The sequence below is a fragment of the Ranitomeya imitator genome, chromosome 9, assembly GCF_032444005.1.
Source record: "Ranitomeya imitator isolate aRanImi1 chromosome 9, aRanImi1.pri, whole genome shotgun sequence".
Classification (NCBI taxonomy): Eukaryota; Metazoa; Chordata; class Amphibia; order Anura; family Dendrobatidae; genus Ranitomeya; species Ranitomeya imitator.
Window position 1 is genome coordinate 6,331,347 of NC_091290.1, and position 23,230 is coordinate 6,354,576.

At 45.7% G+C, this 23,230-nt stretch overlaps 1 protein-coding gene across 1 annotated transcript in view; it reads right to left on the reverse strand.

The window, feature by feature from the left end:
- LOC138649503 (vomeronasal type-2 receptor 26-like) overlaps positions 1 to 21,554 on the reverse strand; it is a 36,315-nt gene extending 14,761 nt beyond the window's left edge. Inside the window, exons 1-4 of the mRNA XM_069739977.1 lie at positions 21,538 to 21,554; positions 20,504 to 20,654; positions 20,148 to 20,300; positions 4,218 to 5,009 (exon numbers count right to left, since the gene is read on the reverse strand). Of these exons, the coding sequence (XP_069596078.1) occupies positions 4,218 to 5,009; positions 20,148 to 20,300; positions 20,504 to 20,654; positions 21,538 to 21,554 (1,113 nt within the window). The remainder of the gene's footprint in view (positions 1 to 4,217; positions 5,010 to 20,147; positions 20,301 to 20,503; positions 20,655 to 21,537) is intronic.
- Positions 21,555 to 23,230: the final 1,676 nt, after the last annotated feature.

Sequence of the window (23,230 nt, forward strand, 5' to 3'; positions counted from 1 at the left end):
GTATGGTAATTGTCTCCGTCCAGTCCAATGTAATTAGGGAACATCATAACTCTGTACTTGCTGGTCATTCAGGGGGTAAGTCAACCGTGGACCTTCTTTCTCGTCGTTTTTGGTTGCCAGGGTTGTATCTGAATGTGGTTGTACAGGTGTCTGCTTGAGGTGTTAGCATACATTCTAAAGGATCGCATACCTGTCCGTCAGTCCTTCCACTACCCATTCCTAGCAGACCATGGACACATTTGTCCATGAATTTTATTACCGACCTACTGGTATCGGCAGGCAAGACTGTGGTTCTATTGGTTATGGATAGGGTCAGTAAAATGGTGCATTTCATCGCTTTACCGATACTTCCAAATGCCAAGACTCTTGCGCAGGTTTTTGTTAATGACATTGTGAAGCTTCACGGGGTTCCCTCCGACGTGGCGTCAGATCAGGGGACCCAACTTGTTTCTAAGTTCTAGAAAGCATTATGTACTCGACTGGAGGTGCATCTGTCCCTTTCCTTTGCTTTCCATCCTCAGTTGAATGGACAGACTGAGTGCACTTATCAGAATTTCGAGACTTACCTCAGGTGTTTTGTCTCCAAAAATCAGGAGGATTGGGCATCTTACCGTTGGCCTAGTTTGCTATTAATAATCATCGCCAAGAGTCTAACGGCAGGACACCGTTCTTTGTTGCATACGATTTCCATCCACCGTTTGGTACTTTTAGTGGGGGAGAAGCTTCAGGAGTTCCTGAGGAGGAACATTTTGCTTCGTCCCTCTCTTCTGTGTGGCTGGGGGTTCAGAATAATTTGAAGATCATGGGAGACAGGTACAAACGTATGGCTGACAGGAAACGCTCGCCAGGTCGGACCTAAGTGTTATTGACTTTATGTAGAACGTAAGTCCGCAAGGACAGGGTCCTCTCCCCACTGTAAAAGTCTGTCATTGTAAATATGTTTACTGTTAACGATATCTATAATCCTGTATGTAACAACTTTTCTCATGTACAGCACCATGGAATTAATGGTGCTATATAAATAAATAATAATAATAATGTGGTTGTTTGCCAGGAATATCAAGTTGAGGATCCCTTACTGGAAACCGGGACCTAGGTTTATTGACCCTTATAAAATAACCGCGGTCATTAACCCTGCAGCTTTTCGTCTTGAGTTACCCCAGGCTCTTAAAATTCACAATGTGTTCCACAGGTCTCTGCTCAAGAATAGTGATGAGCGAGTATACTCTTGCTCGGGTGGTCTCCGAGTATTTGTGAGTGCTCGGAGATTTAAGGTACCTTCACACTGAACGATATCGCTAGCGATCCGTGACGTTGCAGCGTCCTGGCTAGCGATATCGTTCAGTTTGACAGGCAGCAGCGATCAGGATCCTGCTGTGACATCGTGGTCGCTGCAGAAAGTCCAGAACTTTATTTTGTCACTGGACTCCCTGCAAACATCGCTGAATCGGCGTGTGTTACGACGATTCAGCGATGTCTTCACTGGTAACCAGGGTAAACATCGGGTTACTAAGCGCAGGGCCGCGCTTAGTAACCCGATGTTTACCCTGGTTAACAGCGTAAAAGTAAAAAAAACCAAACACTACATACTTACCTTCCGCTGTCTGTCCTCCGGCGCTGTGCTTCTCTGCACTGTGTAAGCACAGCGGCCGGAAAGCAGAGCGGTGACGTCACCGCTGTAATCTGCTTTCCGGCTGGCCGGCGCTCACAGTGCAGAGAAGCACAGCGCCGGAGGACAGACAGCGGAAGGTAAGTATGTAGTGTTTTTTTTTTTTTACTTTTAGGCTGGTAACCAGGGTAAACATCGGGTTACTAAGCGCGGCCCAGCGCTTAGTAACCCGATGTTTACCCTGGTTACCAGGGAACCGGCATCGTTGGTCGCTGGAGAGCTGTCTGTGTGACAGCTCTCCAGCGACCAAACAGCGACGCTGCAGCGATCGGGATCGTTGTCTGGATCGCTGCAGCGTCGCTAAATGTGAAGGTACCTTTAGTTTTTGTCGATGTAGCTGCATGATTTACAGCTGCTAGCCAGCATGAGTACATGTGGGGGTTGCCTGGTTGCTAGGCAATTCAAGCATCATGCAGCTGCGCCTACAAAAACTAAATCTCCAAGCACTCACAAATATTCAGAGACCACCCGAGCAACGAGTATACTCACTCATCACTACTCAAGAAGTATGTTGAACCTCTTGAGTCCTCCCCCTGCCACCACCCCCAATCATTGTTGATGGTAATTTGGAGTTCCAGATTTTGAGGATTGTTGATTCTCATCTTCAGCATCGTTCCCTGCAGTCCTTGGTGCACTGGAGGGGTTATGGTCCAGAAGAGAGGATGTAGTTTTCAGCATCAGAGGTTAATGCCCTTAGACTAGTTAGTTTGTTCCATGCCTCCCATCCTGATAAACTGGGTCCTGAGTGTCCTGAGGCCACTAGTACAAGGGGGTACTGTCACGGGTATGTCTGGTGTGACAGATAGTCATCCTGGATCAGACTGTAGAAGGTCTTTGCGATTAGCGCCACAAGCACCTGCTTGATTTTTGCATCTTTGTTAAGGAGTGATCCTTCTCCATCTTGGACCCAACAGTTACCTCCACTTTCTGCTGTTAATTAACTCACCTCTTGTTGAAGGTTTAAATACATTCAGCTTCCTCAGCAGGGTGCAGGCGTTAGCTCAATTTTCCTCTGTTTGGTTGAAGTACTAGCAGTTGGCTAGTGTCTTCTTGGAGTACCAATGGAGGATTGCTGGCATGATATATTGGTGGTGTTCTCAAGCTAAGTGTATCACCTTGTTCGTCCACCCTCTCTGTCTTTAGTTGCAGTGGGGGCTGACTAGTGCATACCCCATTCCCTCCCTATCCATGGCCTATCGCTAGGGTCAGGCAGGGATTGGGTTCCTGCTTGGCGATAGGGGCGGAACCTATTTAGGGACATTTAGGGCAGACAGGGTGTTGTTAGATTTGCCTAGGGGGTCTCGACTCCCCCCTTCCCTAGTGTTTGGGCTTCCTTCTCCCTTTCCCCATTGTTGTGCACCTTATTTCTCCCTTACCCAGCATGACACAATCTGTAAGCTACACCTTCATCTATTGAGTGTTACTCACACCTGACTCTGTGAAAACAAGTTCTACTGTTTCCATGTGATTCCTCACTCCTAGCTCTGCTGCATCTGGTGCTTCCGGCTCCTGTATACACCCGGTCCTGGTCCTCGCTAATCCTCATACCCGACCTCAAGCCCTGCTTTGCAGCGCCATCGTCTCTGTTCCGTCCTGCTAACCCTGACCTGCAACGTAAATAGTAATTGTCATTTTAATTTTATATTATAAATCAATAAATAGCACATGGAAAATAAGCAATTTTGCAATATATCTTAGCACAAGAATCAGCTTCTTTCTCCTCCTGGATGAATCATTTGTTTTCATAATTCTCAATTCACGGGTAAAATCTGTATTCAGTGAAGACAAATTATTACATTACTGAGATTGGAGATGGCAGTGGTTACTGATAAGATTCTTTATAGACGTGGTGAGAAAAGGCGGGATGAGTGCTGCCTCTAGCTCCTCCTCCACCCTCTCATCTACATAGAATGTGATCAGTAACCACTGCCATCTCCGCTATCAGTAATGGAACCATCTTTCTTCACTGAATACAGATTTTACCTGTGAATTGAGAAATATCAATGATCTATCCAGAAGGAGAAAGAAGCAGATTTATCTGATAAGATATATTACCAATCTGCTTATTTTCATATGTACTATTGAGTCGCCCTCCAGGGCCGTGGGGTACTCAATACCGGGTCCGGTCATCATTAAAGGGGATGTCACGGTGGCTGCGACCCAGTCCGTGGCCCTGGGCACCCAAGTAAAAGGTAAAAGTCGATCAGCAGCTAATGTTTGGCAGCAGTGGTCCTGTGACACCTCCTCCATTAGAGGCTATCTGGGAACACAATACATAGCTCTGCTGCAGGAGGGGGTATAGGTGTCTGATTTATTATATCACCTTGAGCCCATCAGGGATAGCTATTAAGTGGAAAACCCCTTAATCAGTCAGTAGCAACAGCTATGAGCGCCCCCACATGATGGGTGCTGGTAATAACAGGATGTCCTTCACCCAAAGAAAAGATATAGATATATATATGTATACCCAGTCAAGGCAAAGTCAGATAAGGGAACCCCTGTTCTCCTATATGAGTAAAGCTGGATAAGGTGGACTTCTTCCATTTACCTGGAATCGATAGGATGCGTCTGTTCTTGACCAGTTGTTTTTGGAATAATGTACTAGACGTAGGACATTGGCCATAATGCTCACCGCATGAGATACTGGATCATAAACGTCATCCTGCAAGTAATTCCAGGAATCCTTTAGACGTTCCCGTCCTGTGCAATTCCGAAAGGAAATTTCATAAGTCTTTTCATACAATTGATCCTTCTCTTTTTTCCCTGATGCACAACGGCATAATATCATCCATAAATCCTCAAGTAACATGTCTTCTGGATAATTTGCAGGACAGAAGCCATCAATGAAATGCTTCAGTTCTGCATTACGTTTTGAGTCTGGATCCAGGGACAAGCTTCCATTGAAAATCTCTGGATACTTCTCAATGAGAACGATGTTCGGTCCCCAGGAAGGTGTTAAGATTATTGTCACATTATTGAGCCATTTAGAGGCAGAGGATTCCAAGATCAGATCATGATAGCTGCCACAAAGTATAACAACCCTCACAGCAAAATTTTTCGCAATTTCATGATTTGTTCTTGTAGAATCATCTATTCTCACTGAATTTCTGAATATAAATGCGACACAAACGTGAAAGTGCGTTAGAAATCGATAGAGTAAATTGGACTCTTGTTCTCCACTGTCATCATTGGACGTGATAATTCCAACCCAAGTCCATCCGAAGTGTTTGATAAGTTTTGCTAAATTGTAACTTATGTAATATTCAGTTTGGATTGTCCGGAAAAAGTGTGGGAAATGTAGTCTATCGCCCAAGAGATTGTCAACAGCTCCATAACTGATCTATGACATCAAAAAGAGTGGACAAGTATTAAAAGAAGAAGAATCAGTTGAAGTATAAGGGTACGGGAACATAGGGTTTTTGAGGAGCCTTTAAGCATATTTTTAAGTGTAACAGTCATTTTAATTCTTAGTCCATACATCAAGAATACAGAGGTGTATCTAGGTTTTCTGGCACCCGGGGCAAGAATTCAGTTTGGCGCCCGCCGCTCCCTAATGCTCTCAATGTTCAGTGAAAACTGAGAGAAGCAGAAGAGAAGCTCGTTGTCACAGGACCACAAGTATGAAAATCGCATGTGAGTGAAGTGTCCATGTATGACTACTACATTGCAGGCTTCTGAATTCTCACAACTTGGTGAGATTGGAGAACGTTTTGTGAACAATTTCGCTCATCTCTAGTTAGCTGTTATAAATTAGTCAATAATGCCAAGGATCTAAGGGTTAATGTTTCTCCTTGTGGAGAGCCATCAAATAAAGGGATATTTGTGGGTGGCTTCCGCACTACTAGATGAGCTTCAGACATACTGCATACTCCGGTATAATAACTGAAAAGGTAGTGGTTTATTCGACGCGTTTCGAAGTACAAAATTACTTCTTCCTCAGCATTGAACGCATGTATACAGAGAATGCAGAGGTAATGTTTAAATAGGTTAGTTTTTTTTAATGTGGGCACCAACTGAACCACATGACAGAAGTGTCAGAGCTCAGTCTGGTGCCACATGATACAGCACATGACATATATAAATGAAAAAAACATAAACTAAATGTGATAAGATAATTATTGGTTACTAGATGGTGGCCCGATTCTAACGCATCGGGTATTCTACAATATGCATGTCCTCGTAGTATATTGCCCATCCATGTAGTATATTGCCCAGCCACATAGTATATTGCCCAGCGACGTAGTATATTGCCCAGTCACGTAGTATACTGCCCAGCGACGTAGTATACAGCGCAGAGCATATTGCCCAGCCACGTAGTATATTGCCCAGTTACGTAGTATATTGCCCAGCGACGTAATATATTGCCCAGCGACGTAGTATACAGCACAGAGCCACGTGGTATATTACCCAATCACGTAGTATATTGCCCAGTCACGTAGTATATTGCACAGCCCACGTAGTATATTGCCCAGTCACGTACTATATTGTACAGCCACATAGTATATTGCCCAGCGACGTAGTATACAGCACAGAGCATATTGCCCAGCCACGTAGTATATTGCCCAGTTACGTAGTATATTGCCCAGTTACGTAGTATATTGCCCAGTGACGTCACGGTCACATGACTGTAACGTCATGGAAGGTCCTTGTCGCATACCATCCTTAGCACCGGAACCTGCCGCTTGCATGGAGCGGTCACCGGAGCGTCCCGAGGAGCGGGAAAGGCACTGGAGGGTGTGTATATGATGATTTTTTATTTTTTTAAATTATTTTTAACATTAGGACTTTTTACTATTGACGCTGCATAGGCAGCATCAATAGTAAAAATTTGGTCACACAGGGTTAATAGCAGCGGTAACGGAGTGAGTTACCCACGGCATAACGCGGTCCGTTACCACTGGCATTAACCCTGTGTGAGCGGTGACTGCGGGGAGTATGGAGCGGGCACCGGGCACTGACTTCAGGGGAGGGACTAATCGGACTGTGTCCGTCGCTGATTGGTCGCGGCAGCCATGACAGGCAGCTAACGAGACCAATCAGCAACTTGGATTCCATGACAGACAGAGGCCGCGACCAATGAATATCTGTGACAGACAGGCAGACAGACAGAAAGACAGACAGACGGAAGTGACCCTTAGACAATTATATAGTAGATTGCAATAGGATTCTGCATGGGAAAACATTAAGGACATTTAAAGGAAAAAAGAAAATGTGAAAAAGTAAGAAAAAAAGAACCGACGTGCCTGCTAGCGGAGCAAGCATGAGAACCTGTGCGAAAAAAAGCATCTAAGATCAAGATGTAAGTGTCAAGATGTCCTTCGACCTGATGAGCTACTTCATCTGAAGGATTGATAGTGAGAAAAATGTGAATAAATTATTACTAACCCCTTTCTGACATCAGACGTACTATCCCGTTCATGTGCCCTGGGCCCGTCTGACCATGGACAGGATAGTATGTCGTAGCCGGTCGGCCGCGTACATGGGTGGTGTTCGGCTGCTCCCGGCACTTTAACCCATTGCAGTGTTCCGGAGCGGCACAGGGGCTGACAGCCCATCTGCTTTTGGATCGGAGACCCCGCCGCACGCCGTGGGGTCCCGATCGCTGCCATGGAGACCCGATGTCATCATGATGACATCCGGGTCTCCAGAGCTGAGAGACTTCCTGTCATGCGCAGTGATGACCAGGAAGTCTCTCAGGTCAGTGTACTAGAAGCTGCAGCGCTGACAGCTTCTATAGCATGCAGATGTGCATGCTACGGAAGCGATCAGCCTGCAAAAAATGATTGTCCCATAGAGGGACACAGTGTAGCAGTAAGAATGAAATAATAAAAAAATAATAATTGTAAAAATATTTAAAATATAATAAAAAATAATAATAAAAAAATCAATATTTATTCTATCAATCTACTATATAATTGTCTAAGGGTCACTTCTGTCTGTCTGTCCTTCTGTCTGTCACGGATATTGATTCGCTGATTGGTCTCGCCAGCTGCCTGTCATGGCTGCCGCGACCAATCAGCGACGGGCACAGTCTGGAAGAAAATGGCCGCTCCTTCCTCCCCGCAGTCAGTGCCCGGCGCCTGCATACTCCCCTCCCGTCATCGCTAACACAGGGTTAATGCCGACGGTAACGGACCGTTATGCCGCGGGTAACGCACTCTGTTACCGCCGCTATTAACCCTGTGTGTCCCCAACATTTTACTATTGACGCTGCCTATGCGGCATCAGTAGTAAAAAATGTAATGTTAAAAATAATAATAATAAAAAAAACCTGCTATACTCACCCTCCGTAGTCCGCTGAGCCGCTCGCGCCGGCCGCCATCTTCCGTTGCAGGTTCCGGTGGCAATGATGGTATGGGAGAAGGACCTGCCATGATGTCACGGTCATGTGACAGCGACGTCATCACAGGTCCTGCGCTCATACAACCCTAGGACCGGAAGCTGCCGTGGACTACAAGGGGTCCTCTGAAAGGTGAGTATATGTTTATTTTTTATTTTCTAACCTGTGACAAACGTGGTTGGGCAATATACTACGTAGCTGGGCAATATACTACGTGACTGGCCAACTTTACTACGTGGCTCTGTGATGTATACTATGTGGCTCTGTGCTGTATACTACGTAACTGGGCAATATACTACGTAACTGGGCAATATACTACGTGGCTGGGCAATATACTACGTGGCTGGGCAATATACTATGTAACTGGGCAATGTACTACGTGTCTGGGCAATGTACTACGTGACTGGGCAATATACTACGTCACTGGGAAATATACTACATGTCTGGGCAATATACTACGTGGCTGGACAATATACTACGTGGTTGCAATATACTATGTCACTGGACAATATAATACGTGGCTGTGCAATATACTACGTGGCTGGGCAATATACTACGTAACTGGGCAATATACTATGTGGCTGCGCAATATACTACGTCACTGGGCAATATACTACGTAACTGGGCAATATACTACGTAACTGGGCAATATACTACGTGGCTGGGCAATATACTACGTCACTGGGCAATATACTACGTCACTGGGCAATATACTACGTGTCTGGGCAATATACTACTTGGCTGGACAATATACTACGTGTTTGGGCAATATACTACGTCACTGGACAATATACTACGTAACTGGGCAATATACTACGTGACTGGGCAATATACTACGTGGCTGTGCAATATACTACGTGGCTGGGCAATATACTACGTAACTGGGCAATATACTATGTGGCTGGGCAATATACTACGTCACTGGGCAATATACTACATGGCTGGGCAATATACTACGTAACTGGGCAATATACTATGTGGCTGGGCAATATACTACGTCACTGGGCAATATACTACGTCACTGGGCAATATACTACGTGGCTGGGCAATATACAACGTGGCTGGGCAATATACTACGTAACTGGGCAATATACTACATGGCTGGGCAATATACTAAGTCACTGGGCAATATACTACGTAACTGGGCAATATACTACGTGTCTGGGCAATATACTACGTGGCTGGACAATATACTACGTGTTTGGGCAATATACTACGTCACTGGACAATATACTACGTGGCTGTGCAATATACTACGTGGCTGGGCAATATACTACGTGACTGTGCAATATACTACGTGACTGTGCAATATACTACGTGACTGGGCAATATACTACGTGGGCTGTGCGTGGACATGCATATTCTAGAATACCCAATGCGTTAGAATCGGACCACCATCTAGTAAATAAATATTTAAATGAAAAAAAAAAATCTAAACAATAAAAGTACACATATTTGGTATTGACCCGGCCTATAAAACTGTCCCACTAGATAACTTCTTGAGTGAACACCATAAGAAAACAAGGCAAAAAGCAATGCTTTATTATCATACCACCGAAGAAAAAGTGTAATAATACGCGATCAAAAAGACGAATATAAATAAACATGGTACCGCTGAAAACATCATCTTGTCCTGCAAAAAAGAGCCCCCATACAGCTCCATCAGTGGAAAAATAAAAATGTTATAGCTCTTAGAATAAAGTCATGCAAAAATAATTATTTTTTTATATAAAATAGTTTTTATTGTATAAAGGCGCCACAACATAAAAAAAATTACATAAATGAGGTATTGCTGTAATCGTACTGACCCGAAGAATAAAACTGCTTTATCAATTTTACCACACGCAGAATGGTATAAGCGCCGAAACGAATAAAAAGCAATCAAAAAATGTCATGTGCCCGAAAATGGAACCAATAAAAACGTCAACTCGTCCCTCAAAAAACAAGACCTCACATGACTCTGTGGGACAAAATATGGAAAAATTATAGCTCTCAAAATGTGGTGATGCAAAAACTATTTTTTGAAATAAAAAGCATCTTTTAGCTTGTGATAGCTGCCAAACATAAAAACCCGCTATAAAGACCCGCTATAACGCCTCTTTCACACGTCCTGATATTTGCGGTACCGGAGATGTCAGTGTCCTTGTGTGTAATACTTACGGCACACGTGTGGCATCCGTGTGCCGCATCAGTACCACAAGGACGGGTGTCAGGGAAGAAGCGTTACAGTAAGCGCTGTTCCCCGGCGCCGGGTGCTGAACATGGCTCTCATCATTCTCCCCTGCTCTGCCGGTGAATGGCACAAGCAGAGTAGAATGACGGCAGAGAACCACTGAGAAATGAGCTGCTGTGAGCTCAGCATCAGTGATCACTGATGACTCATCAAGGTTACTGCTGGTCACTGAGGCTGTGTTCCCAGCTACGCCCCTGAACTGCAGTGACCTCTAATCAGATCACCGCTAGCACAGTGAGAAAAAGTCTAATAGATGCACCTTTTCTGGGAGACTGCGGGCTGCTATTTTTAGGCTGGGGGTCAATATCCATGGCTCCTTACCAGAATGAGAACACCAGACCCCAGCTGTGTGCTTTAGCTTGGCTGGTTGTCAAAAATGCCAATTTTAATTATTTAAATAATTTAAAAAAAAAAACGCGTAGGGACCCCTCTATTCTTGATAACCTGCCTTGCTAAAGCTGACAGCTGAGGGTTGCAGCCCGCAGCTATCGGTTTTGCTTGGCTGGTTATCAAAAATACAGGGGAACCCACGCTGTTTTTATTTTAAATTATTTATTTAGAACCCAAGCACAGGCTGATGAATACTCCCATCAGCCTACCTTTGCTGTTATTATTGGCATCAGGCTTAGGCTGATGAGAGCAGTAGTCCCATCAACTGACGCCAGTGACCAGAGCTAAACTTTTTTACCTCTGATCACAGCTGCTGTCTCTCACAGTCATTGACAGCTGGGAACCTCAGCTGTCTGACTAGCGATAATGATTTTACTGCCAATCAGAGGCAGTGTTTGCTGCAGTGTCATGCACATGACAGCGTGGCAAACACTGGATGATCGGTCTCCCCATTCAAGTGAATGGGGTTCGGGTACAGGTTCAGGTACTGCTCTGGAAATTAAGTTCCTTATAATTTTTGAAGTAGATACATTTTTACTCTATCCTACACTAGTTTTTGCCTGCTCTTATAGCATTGCAGAGGTTGTTGCATTGAGGTTATTATCCTCACTTTTAAGCTATATCATCTATAACTATATATAGTCTCCTTTGCACACTATTCTGCTAAATAAAAATGGAGAAGGGTACCAATAAATAATAATAATAATCTTTATTTATATAGCGCCAACATATTCCGCAGAGCTTTACAGTTTAACAGCTTCAAACACAACAGTCATAAGTAACAACGTTAACAATACAATAATTAAAGCAACACAAGCCGCCCCTGCTGGTGAGAGCTTACAATCTACAATGAGGTGGGGGAGATACAAAGTACAGGTGTGTATTTACAGTGATGTATTTACAATGAGGGTCCAGCCATCTTCAGGGAGTGGGGGATAGATGGAAGTAGTGAATGGGCTACACACAAACAAAATAACTGATTAGGGAACATAATAGGCCTCTCTGATCAAATGTGTTTTGAGCGAGCGCCTAAAACTATGCAAATTGTGGATGGTCCTAATTTCTTGAGGTAGAGCATTCCAGAGGACTGGCGCAGCATGGGAAAAGTCTTGTAGTCGGGAGTGGGAGGTACGGATTAGTGCAGAGGTTAGTCGAAAGTCATTTGCAGAGTGCAGAGGTCGGTTAGGCCGATAGACAGAAATGAGGGAGGAAATGTAAGGGGGCTGCGCTGTGAAGAGCTTTGTCGGTGAGAACAAGTACTTTGAATTGTATCCTGTAATGAATGGGCAGCCGGTGTAATGACTGGCGAAGAGCAGACGCGTCCGAGTAATGATTAGCCAGATAGACGACCCTGGCTGCTGCATTAAGGATGGACAGGAGAGGGGAAAGTCGAGTGAGGGGGAGGCCAATTAGTAGAGCGTTGCAGTAGTCCAGGCAGGAGTGGATCTGGGCGACAGTGAGGGCTTTTGTTATTTCTATGGTGAGAAAAGGGCGGATTCTAGAGATGTTCTTTATGTGTAAGCGGCATGAGCGGGCAAGAGATTGTATATGGGATGTGAAGGAGAGATCAGAGTCAGACATAACACCCAGACAGCGCGCCTGCTGCCGGGGTGTTATTATGGTGCCACCCACGGAGAGGGAAACGTCAGGTTTAGTGAGGTTAGTAGATGGTGGGAGCAGAAGAAGTTCAGTTTTGGAGAGGTTGAGTTTCAGATAGAGAGCGGACATGATGTTGGAGACTGCGGACAGACAGTCAGTGGCGTTCTGTAGTATAGCGGGAGTAAGGCCAGTGGATGACGTATATAGTTGTGTGTCGTCGGCATAAAGATGGTACTGAAAGCCAAATCTGCTGATGGTCTGTCCAATTGGGGCCGTGTAGAGAGAGAAGAAAAGTGGGCCAAAGACTGAGCCCTGAGGTACCCCGACAGTGAGAGGAAGAGGAGATGAAGTGGAGCCAGAGAACAGAACACTGAAGGAGCGGTCGGAAAGATAGGAGGAGAACCAGGAGAGAGCAGTGCCCTTAATGCCAAGTGACTGGAGCCTAGAGAGTAGGAGAGGGTGGTCAACAGTGTCGAAAGCTGCAGAAAGATCGAGAAGAATGAGCAGAGAGTGGTCACCATTACATTTTGCTGTCAGGAGGTCGTTGGTCAATAGTCAATAAATCTAAACCCACAGTCTCACAACCCAACAAACCTCTAGCTTCGGGGATTAAAGCGAAACATCAGAGAGAAAAATATGGCCAATCTTCTCCCTCTCAATTTTCTATAATTAATCCTAATGACTCAATTAAATGTATTAGCTCTCCCAAATCCCCTGTGGACAAGGGGGACAGGAAAGCGGTAGAGTCTGAACTGAAATTTCCAACTTCTTACAGCGGTATTGTGAAAAAAGCCATCTTCTCTACAGCAACAACTGGTGAACCAACTACTGCCTCCATTACCCCTACTACAGTCCTTAATAAAAAAAAATCCATTCTAATACAAATCATGTAGAAGATATGGATACATACCGTATATACTTGAGTATAAGCCGAGATTTTCAGCCCCAAATTTTGGGCTGAAAGTGCCCCTCTCGGCTTATACTCGAGTCACGGTAGCGGTGGGGTCGGCAGGTGAGGGGGTGAGGGCGCTGAGGGATACTTACCTAGTCCCGGCGATCCTGGCGCTCCCCCCTGCCGTCCCATGGTCTTCGGTGCTGCAGCTCTTCCCCTCTTCAGCGGTCACGTGGGACCGCTCATTAGAAAAATGAATATGCGGCTCCACCTCCCATAGGGGTGGAGCCGCATATTCATTTCTCTAATCAACGGTGTCGGTGACCGCTGATAGAGGAAGAGGCTGCGGCACCGAAGACCGTGTGATGGCAGGGGGAGCGGGACGCCGGGAGCAGGTAAGTATGTCATATTTACCTGTCCCCGTTCCACACGCCGGGCGCCGCTCTGTCTTCGCATCCTCTTGCTCTGACTGTTCAGGTCAGAAGGCGCGATGACACATATAGTGTGCGCGCCGCCCTCTGCCTGATCAGTCAGTGCGGAGAGACGCCGGGACCGGACGCCGGGAGCTGCAAGCAAGAGAGGTGAGTATGGCTTTTTTTTTTTATTGCAGCAGCAATGGCACAGCTTTATATGGCACAGCTATGGGGCAATAATGAACAGTGCAGAGCACTATATGGCAGCTATGGGGCAATAATGAACGGCGCAGAGCATTATATGGCAGCTATGGGGCAATAATGAACGGCGCAGAGCACTATATGGCAGCTATGGGGCAATAATGAACGGCGCAGAGCACTATATGGCACAGCTATGGGGCAGGAATGAACGGTGCAGAGCACTATATGGCAGCTATGAGGCAATAATAAATGGTGCAGAGCACTATATGGCAGCTATGGGGCAATAATGAACGGTGCAGAGCACTATATGGCAGCTATGAGGCAATAATAAATGGTGCAGAGCACTATATGGCAGCTATGGGGCAATAATGAACGGTGCAGAGCACTATATGGCAGCTATGAGGCAATAATAAATGGTGCAGAGCACTATATGGCAGCTATGGGGCAATAATGAACGGCGCAGAGCACTATATGGCAGCTATGGGGCAATAATGAACGGCGCAGAGCACTATATGGCACAGCTATGGGGCAATAATGAATGGCGCAGAGCACTATATGGCACATCTATGGGGCAATAATGAACGGCGCAGAGCACTATATGGCACAGCTATGGGGCAATAATGAATGGTGCAGAGCACTATATGGCACAGCTATGGGGCAATAATGAACGGCGCAGAGCATTATATGGCAGCTATGGGGCAATAATGAACGGCGCAGAGCACTATATGGCAGCTATGGGGCAATAATGAACGGCGCAGAGCACTATATGGCAGCTATGGGGCAATAATGAATGGCGCAGAGCACTATATGGCAGCTATGGGGCAATAATGAACGGCGCAGAGCACTATATGGCACAGCTATGGGGCAGGAATGAACGGTGCAGAGCACTATATGGCAGCTATGAGGCAATAATAAATGGTGCAGAGCACTATATGGCAGCTATGGGGCAATAATGAACGGTGCAGAGCACTATATGGCAGCTATGAGGCAATAATAAATGGTGCAGAGCACTATATGGCAGCTATGGGGCAATAATGAACGGTGCAGAGCACTATATGGCAGCTATGAGGCAATAATAAATGGTGCAGAGCACTATATGGCAGCTATGGGGCAATAATGAACGGCGCAGAGCACTATATGGCAGCTATGGGGCAATAATGAACGGCGCAGAGCACTATATGGCACAGCTATGGGGCAATAATGAATGGCGCAGAGCACTATATGGCACATCTATGGGGCAATAATGAACGGCGCAGAGCACTATATGGCACAGCTATGGGGCAATAATGAATGGTGCAGAGCACTATATGGCACAGCTATGGGGCAAGAATGAACGGTGCAGAGCACTATATGGCACAGCTATGGGGCAATAATGAACAATATGGAGCATTATATATGGCACAGCTTTATACAGAGCATCTATGGGGCAATAATGAACGGTATGCAGCATTATATGTGGCACAGCTTTATATGGAGCATCTTATGGGGCAATAATGAACGGTATGGAGCATCTATTTTTATTTTTGAAATTCACCGGTAGCTGCTGCATTTTCCACCCTAGGCTTATACTCGAGTCAATAAGTTTTCCCAGTTTTTTGTGGCAAAATTAGGGGGGTCGGCTTATACTCGGGTCGGCTTATACTCGAGTATATACGGTATATTTCTTTTAAAAGGAAGGAACCTGGTACATGGGAGGCAAGAGAAATAACTCATTCAGCTAATTTTGAAGAGAATTCTGATGATTCTTTCTCTAATTCAAGTTCGGAAAAACATAAACCAAGGTTAGATAAACAAAACATCTCATTTATGGGTCCTGATGTAAGACCAAAAATCTTTACTTGTATTGAACGTATTCAAACGTCTGACAAAACTGCTTCAGAGAACTTAATGAGAGACTTAACAACTACATTAAAAGGTTATATGTTAACTGCTTGTGATAGACAAGCAAGATTACTTGAATCCGGTATCAGTGCTTTTTTCCCAAAAATGGAAATAAGCAACAAAAAGATGGACACAGTAGATAAAAAAGATGATGTTCGATTTATTGAAAACAAACTATTAAAAGAAGAGATTCATCATCTGCCTTCTAAAATGGCCAATCTTGAAGACCGGAACAGACGCAACAATACATACTGTAAGTAAGAAGTGTACATGAAAGTGTAACACAAAGTAATTAATTACGCAAAGACTTTAATTAAAAAATCTGTTCCTGGGCTGTCGGATATTATATGTACCATCGATAGGATACACTGCCTTCCAGGACCATCTTCGATTTCTCCTTATTTCCCAAGGTACACAATTATGAGGATACACTTCTCCAACACCAAAGAAACCCTACTAAATTATCTTAAAGAAAAGAAACATCTTCCAGAAATCTACAGTCAACTACATTTTTTTATTGATCTCTCTAAAGAGACTATTTCAGCTAGAAGATCTTTCAATGAGCTCACGTCATCTTTATGCCATCTGGGAATTTTATACAGATGGGGTTTCCCGACTAAATTGTTGATTCATTAGAAGGGTAAAATTATTCCCATTTTTTCTCCTGAAGAGAGTAAGAACTTCCTATCTACAATTCAGGGTGGAACCAATTCCTGATCATAGACCCTTTTTACATATTTTCTTTATTGTCCCTTTTGTGGAAAAGGGTTAATACCCAGGGGCTGACTGGCAAATTTTAGCCTGGGGGGCAAGCACACAGCAGTGGCCCATGAGTAGCGGCTCATCCTTAAAGGGGTTGTCGGATCTTATGCTACATGTCTACAGACACTATGTGTGAATCCTCATATCATGCGCTATGAAGATTCTCTGGTGCCGGCAACAGGTGGTCTTGTGACTGCAAGCATGCGATATATATATTCCCAGCCACATTTCGACTAGACTGTTTTGGGCCTTGTTCAATACAGTTGCATTAGGCCATGCAAGTCTGGTCGGCATGTGACCGCATGTATGCAAATCACAAACTTACAGCCACACACCCGCCAAATGACCACAGCACTGCCAGCAATGTGAGAAGCACAAGTCTGCAGTCCAAAGAATGACAGAGTGAATGCACCAATGGCACACACACACACACGCACAGCCCCACTGTATAATGACAGACACATGCACAGCCCCACTGTATAATGACACACACACACACACGCACAGCCCCACTGTATAATGACAGACACATGCACAGCCCCACTGTATAATGACACACACACAGCCCCACTGTATAATGACACACAGCCCCACTGTATAATGACACACACAGCCCCACTGTATAATGACACACAGCCCCACTGTATAATGACACACACACACAGCTACACTGTATAATGACACTCACACACAGCCACTGTATAATGACACAGCCCCACTGTATAATGACACACACACAGCTACACTGTATAATGACACACAGCCCCACTGTATAATGACACACAGCCACACTGTATAAAGAAACACACATAGCCCCACTGTATGACACACACAGCCCCACTGTATAATGACACCCACACAGCCCCACTGTATGACACACACAGCCCCACTGTATAATGACACACACACACACGCACAGCCCCACTGTATGACACACACAGCCCCACTGTATGACACACACACACGCACAGCCCCACTGTATAATGACACACACACACACGCACAGCCCCACTGTATGACACACACAGCCCCACTGTATGACACACACAGCCCCACTGTATGACACACACACACGCACAGCCCCACTGTATAATGACACACACACACACGCACAGCCCCACTGTATGACACACACAGCCCCACTGTATGACACACACACACGCACAGCCCCACTGTATAATGACACATGCACAGCCCCACTGTATGACAGGCACACGCACAGCCCCACTGTATAATGACAAACACACACCCACAGCCCCACTGTATAATGACACACACGCACAACCCCACTATATAATGACAGGCACACGCACAGCCCTACTGTATGACACGCACAGCCCCACTCTATAATGACACACACACGCACAGCCCCACTGTATAATGACACACACACACGCACAGCCCGACTGTATAATGACACACACACACGCACACACGCAACAGCACCACTCTATAATGACAGGCACACGCACGGCCCCACTGTATGACAGGCACACGCACGGCCCCACTGTATAATGACAGGCAAACGCACGGCCCCACTGTATAATGACAGGCACACGCACGGCCCCACTGTATAATGACACACATGCACAGCCCCACTGTATAATGACAAACACACACAGCCCCACTGTATAATGACAGGCACACGCACGGCCCCACTGTATAATGACAGGCACACGCACGGCCCCACTGTATAATGACACACACACACACACAGCCCCACTGTATAATGACAGGCACACGCACGGCCCCACTGTATAATGACACACACACGCACGGCCCCACTGTATAATGACACACACACTCACACACAGCCCCCCTCTGTATAATGACAGGCACACGCACAGCCCCACTATATAATGACAGGCACGCGCACGGCCCCACTGTATAATGACACGCACACGCATGGCCCCACTGTATAATGACAGGCACATGCACGGCCCCACTGTATAATGACACACACACACACACCCATTGTATAATGACAGGCACACGCACGGCCCCACTGTATAATGACACGCACACGCACGGCCCCACTGTATAATGACACACATGCAGCTCACAGATGCACGCAGCACACACACGCACGCAGCTCACACACACGCACGCAGCTCACACACACGCACGCATGCAGCTCACACGCACGCAGCTCACACACGCACGCAGCTCACACACACGCACGCAGCTCACACACACACATGCACGCAGCTCACACGCACACATCTCACACACACACACGCACGCAGCTCACACACACACACGCACGCACGCACGCAGCTCACACACACACGCACGCACGCAGCTCACACACACACTCTCCTCATACACACACACACTCTCTCCTCATACACACACACACAGACACTCTCCTCTGTGGTGCAGGGGCGGCTGATGTCCATGTGCAGCTCTTCAGTTTCTCCTGCTCACAGCTCTGCACTGCCCCGGCACCTCCCCCATCTCTCCTTCTCTGCCGGGATAGCAGATAAGAGCAGGAGAAGCCGGAGCTCCGTGCACACACAGGCGGGTATGCCGGTATGCTGACCTTTCATCTTGGCTGCTGGCTCTCTCCCTCAGAGTGGCAGTGGCGCATAGGAGCCTGCTCATCACATACCCCTGCAGCTTGCATGTTAGGGCTGCTGGCGGGATGACACCATCGCGCACTACAGGTGCGCTATGTATTAGTCACTGCCAGTCCTCCAGCGGCCCTGTGCAGCTGCTTAGACACCGGCCCGGGGGGCATATGCATTTCTGCCACCTGGGCCAGCCCGCGCCTGTTAATACCTTATAGTTGTGTGTTTTCAATCTATAGTATGTTAAGGTTACATTAATTTTTTTGTAATACTATTGTAGGAACTTGAGGATTCTGGTAGCGTGGGGTATTGAACAGACAGAGATGGGTTTATTTTGTGCAAATAGTGTATTTATACAACAGCTATAACACCCAAAACAATATACTGATAACCCGCAATAAAGCAAGTCCTTGAAACATATACAGCAAATCAGCAGAGTTCTTAAGGCAGAGTCCTCGGCAAGGTGATCAAAAGGTGAGTGTGACAGGTGACGTGGTGCAGATCCAAAACACTGTCGGTGCAGAAAGAGTCAAATCCAGGTATGTAGTAAACACAGGGGAGTCCAGAACAAGTTCACAGGTTAATCCCGGGTGTGGCATGAACACAGGTAAGTCCAGAAACAAGTTCACAGGTAAATCCCAGGTGTGGCATGAACACGGGTAAGTCCAGAAACAAGTTCACATTAAAGTATTATACTGGTGTTGTTTCCAACAGCACCCACCGGGGGGAGTAAATGAAGGATTCAGTAGCAAATCTCAGTCCAGCAACATAGTTCAAAAACACAGTTCAGAAACAGAGTTCTTACCAGGAGGAGTGAACCAAGGGTTAAGTTCCAAAGTCTTACAGACTAAAGATAACTTAGAGAGCTTAGCTTACATACGCAGAGAATGTCCAGAGTTACGGGTAGAAGCACAGTAGAACAAGCAGCTGAGCTGAAGGGGAACGGAAGTAGAATACTCCAGCAAGGAAGCTGACACCTGAGCTGTGTTTTAAACAAACAAACAGGAAATAGGGCAGACAAAAACAGCAAACTCCATCTTAACAAAGGACAAGATCATTCACAAGTTAACTTGGAAAACCCGGAATACTGACATTACTGCCCCCCTAGAAACGGCCTCAGGAAGATCCTGGACCAGGCTTGTCTGGGTATCTACGATGAAACTGAGCAATCTTCAGGGGAGCATTGATGTTACTTACTGGTTCCCAAGAATCGTTTTCAGGAGAGTAACCCTGCCATCTAACTAGATACTGAAGCCGTTTCCTATGAAGTCTTGAATAAATAATGTCGTCTACCACAAATTGTTCTTCGCCATCAACCAACACTGGTGGAGGAGGAGGTACGATACGTCCCTGAAATGTGTTAAGAGAAACTGGTTTTAATAAAGAAGCATGAAATACTCAGTGTACCTTTAGAGTTCGTGGTACTTCATCCGACAAGCAACAGAGCTCACAATCCCGGTGATCTTGAATGGTCCGATGAACATCTGTCCCAGTTTCTGTGAAGGAACACCCAATCTTAGATTCTTGGTGGACTACCAAACCGAGTCTCCTACCTTATACAAAGGTGCCGGTTTCTGCAATCTGTCGGCCGACCTCTTGTAACGCTCCTGTGCTACGGTCAGGGAGTCTTTCAAAACTTCAAGATTACGTTGCAACACCGCCACTCTGTCTTGAACTGCCGGTACCAAAGTAGCAATCGGAGACCTAGGCAAAATATTTGGATGATATCCCAGATTGGCAAAAAAAGGCGTTACCTTCGTGGAACTGCTCTGTGAGTTGTTATACGAAAATTCTGCTAACGGAAGTAGCTTCTGCCAATCATCCTGCAAATGACTGACGTAACAGCGTAGATATTGCTCCAAGGTTTGATTGGTCCGTTCGGTCTGTACGTTGGTCTGAGGATGGTATCCCAGATTGTGATGGGCACAAGGGGGCATTCTTTGTGTCTGGAGGATAGAAGGTTTTTTCACCAACATAGAAGAGGATTCTTTACTGTTAGGGCGGTGAGATTCTGGAATTGCTTGCCTGAGGAGGTGGTAATGGCAAACTCAGTTGAGGGGTTCAAGAGAGGCCTGCATGTCTTCCTGAAGCAGAACAATATTGTATCATACAATTATTAGGTTCTGTAGAAGGACGTAGATCTGGGGATTTATTATGATGGAATATAGGCTGAACTGGATGGACAAATGTCTTTTTTCGGCCTTACTAACTATGTTACTATGTTACTATGTTATGCAGAAAACAAGCAAACATTAATGTGGAACGCAGAACAAAATCCCTTCCAAAACCTAGAGGTAAATTGTATTCCCCGGTCAGAAATGATCTCATCTGGTACCCCATGCAGCCAGAAAACATTCTGGATAACCAGATCCACTGTCTCTGTAGCTGAGGGAAGAGCGGTACAGGGAATAAAATGAGCAGCCTTTGTTAAACGGTCCACTACCACCAAAATAGTTTTTTTACCGCCAGAGGTGGGTAACTCCACAATAAAGTCCATTGAAATAGACCCCCAAGGGCAAGATGGTACGGGTAGCGGCTTAAGAAGGCCAGTAGGTGAAACACAAGAAACTTTGTACTGGGCACAAACCTCACAAGAGCGGACATAGTCATTCACATCTTTCAAGCAGGTAGGCCACCAGAAAAACGACTTAAAAATTCCTGCGTCTTCCGTACCGCCCGATGACCAGCCAATACAAAGTCATGGACCAATTTGAGAATTCAAAGTCTCACAGCCTCAGGGACATAAATACATCGATCTCTAAGCCATACAACATTCTGAAAGACAAGATTCACATTGTCAGGTGGGACAGCAAGAAATACGTCACTATCATAGGCCAGCTAGATCTCCTCCCACAAGTCCTGGTCCTGAAGCACCCCTATGAAATTGGCATCAGACAAGATGGTCTTAGACGGGGTCCCAGGCACGGAGTCCATCGTGTGGATTCGGGATAATGCATCGACTTTCCCATTACGTGAACCTGGGCGGTACAAGATAATAAAATCAAACTGGTTCAAGAACAAACTCCATCTAGCTTGTCGAGGAGAGAGACATCTGGCGAACTTAAGGAATTCCAAATTTCAGTGATCTGTGAGCACTACTACCTGTTGAGTTGCTCCCTGCAAATGGTGTCTCCATTCCTTAAAGGCGGAAATGATTGCCAAAAGTTCCTTATCTGCAATATCATAGTTCAGTTCAGCAGATGATAACCTGCGAGAAAAGAAGGCACACGGGTGCAGCAAACCTTTGTCTCCGGTTCGTTGTGAGAGGATTGCTCCCAGTGCACAGTCAGAAGTGTCCACTTCCGCGACAAAAGGCAGTGCAGGATCCGGGTGCATCAATATCGGAGCCGTGGTAAAACAAACCTTGAGGCGGTCAAAGGCTCTCTGGGCTTGTGAAGACCATACAAACTTCTTCCCCTTCTTAGTGAGGAGAGTGATGGGACGGACAATTTCCGAAAAATTCTGGATAAAGCGTCTATAAAAGTTAGCAAAACCAATGAATCGTTGTACCTCTTTAATGTTTCCTGCTACCGGCCAATCTATGATCGCCTGGATCTTGCTGGACTCCATATTCAATCCCTGGGGAGATATAACATAGCCTAAAAATTGAATTTTAGAGCAATGAAATTCACACTTTTCGAGTTTGCTGTACAAATGATTATCTCTCAAATGTCTGAGCACGGTCTTGACATGTTCCTGATGTTCCTGTAGGGAATCAGAGAAAATTAAGATGTCATCCAGGTAAATTACTACATAATGATCCAGTAAATGCCTGAAAATATCGTTGGCTAAGTGTTGGAAAGCAGCAGGAGCGTTACAGAGTCCGAATGGCATCACTAAATATTCTAAATGTCCATACCGACATCTGAAAGCTGTCTTCAATTCGTCTCCGGAACGTATACGGAGTAAATTATATGCCCCGCGAAGATCTAATTTGGTAAATATTTTAGCTTGATGAACTCTCTCCAATAATTCAGGAATTAGCGGCAATGGGTACCTGTTACGAACGGTTACCTTATTTAGCTCTCGGTAGTCAATGCAAGGTCTTAGAGTCCCATCTTTCTTCTTTACAAAGAATATGGGGGCTCCCACTGGTGAAGAAGATGGTCTGATAAATCCCTAAGCTAGATTCTCATCTATATATTCTCGTAATGTCTTTAATTCAGGAGCTGCCAACGGGTAAACATGGCCGAAAGGAATCGCTGCTCCAGGAAGCAGTTCTATGGGGCAGTCATATGGTCTATGTGGAGGGAGTTGGTCTGTCTTCCTCTTGTCACAAA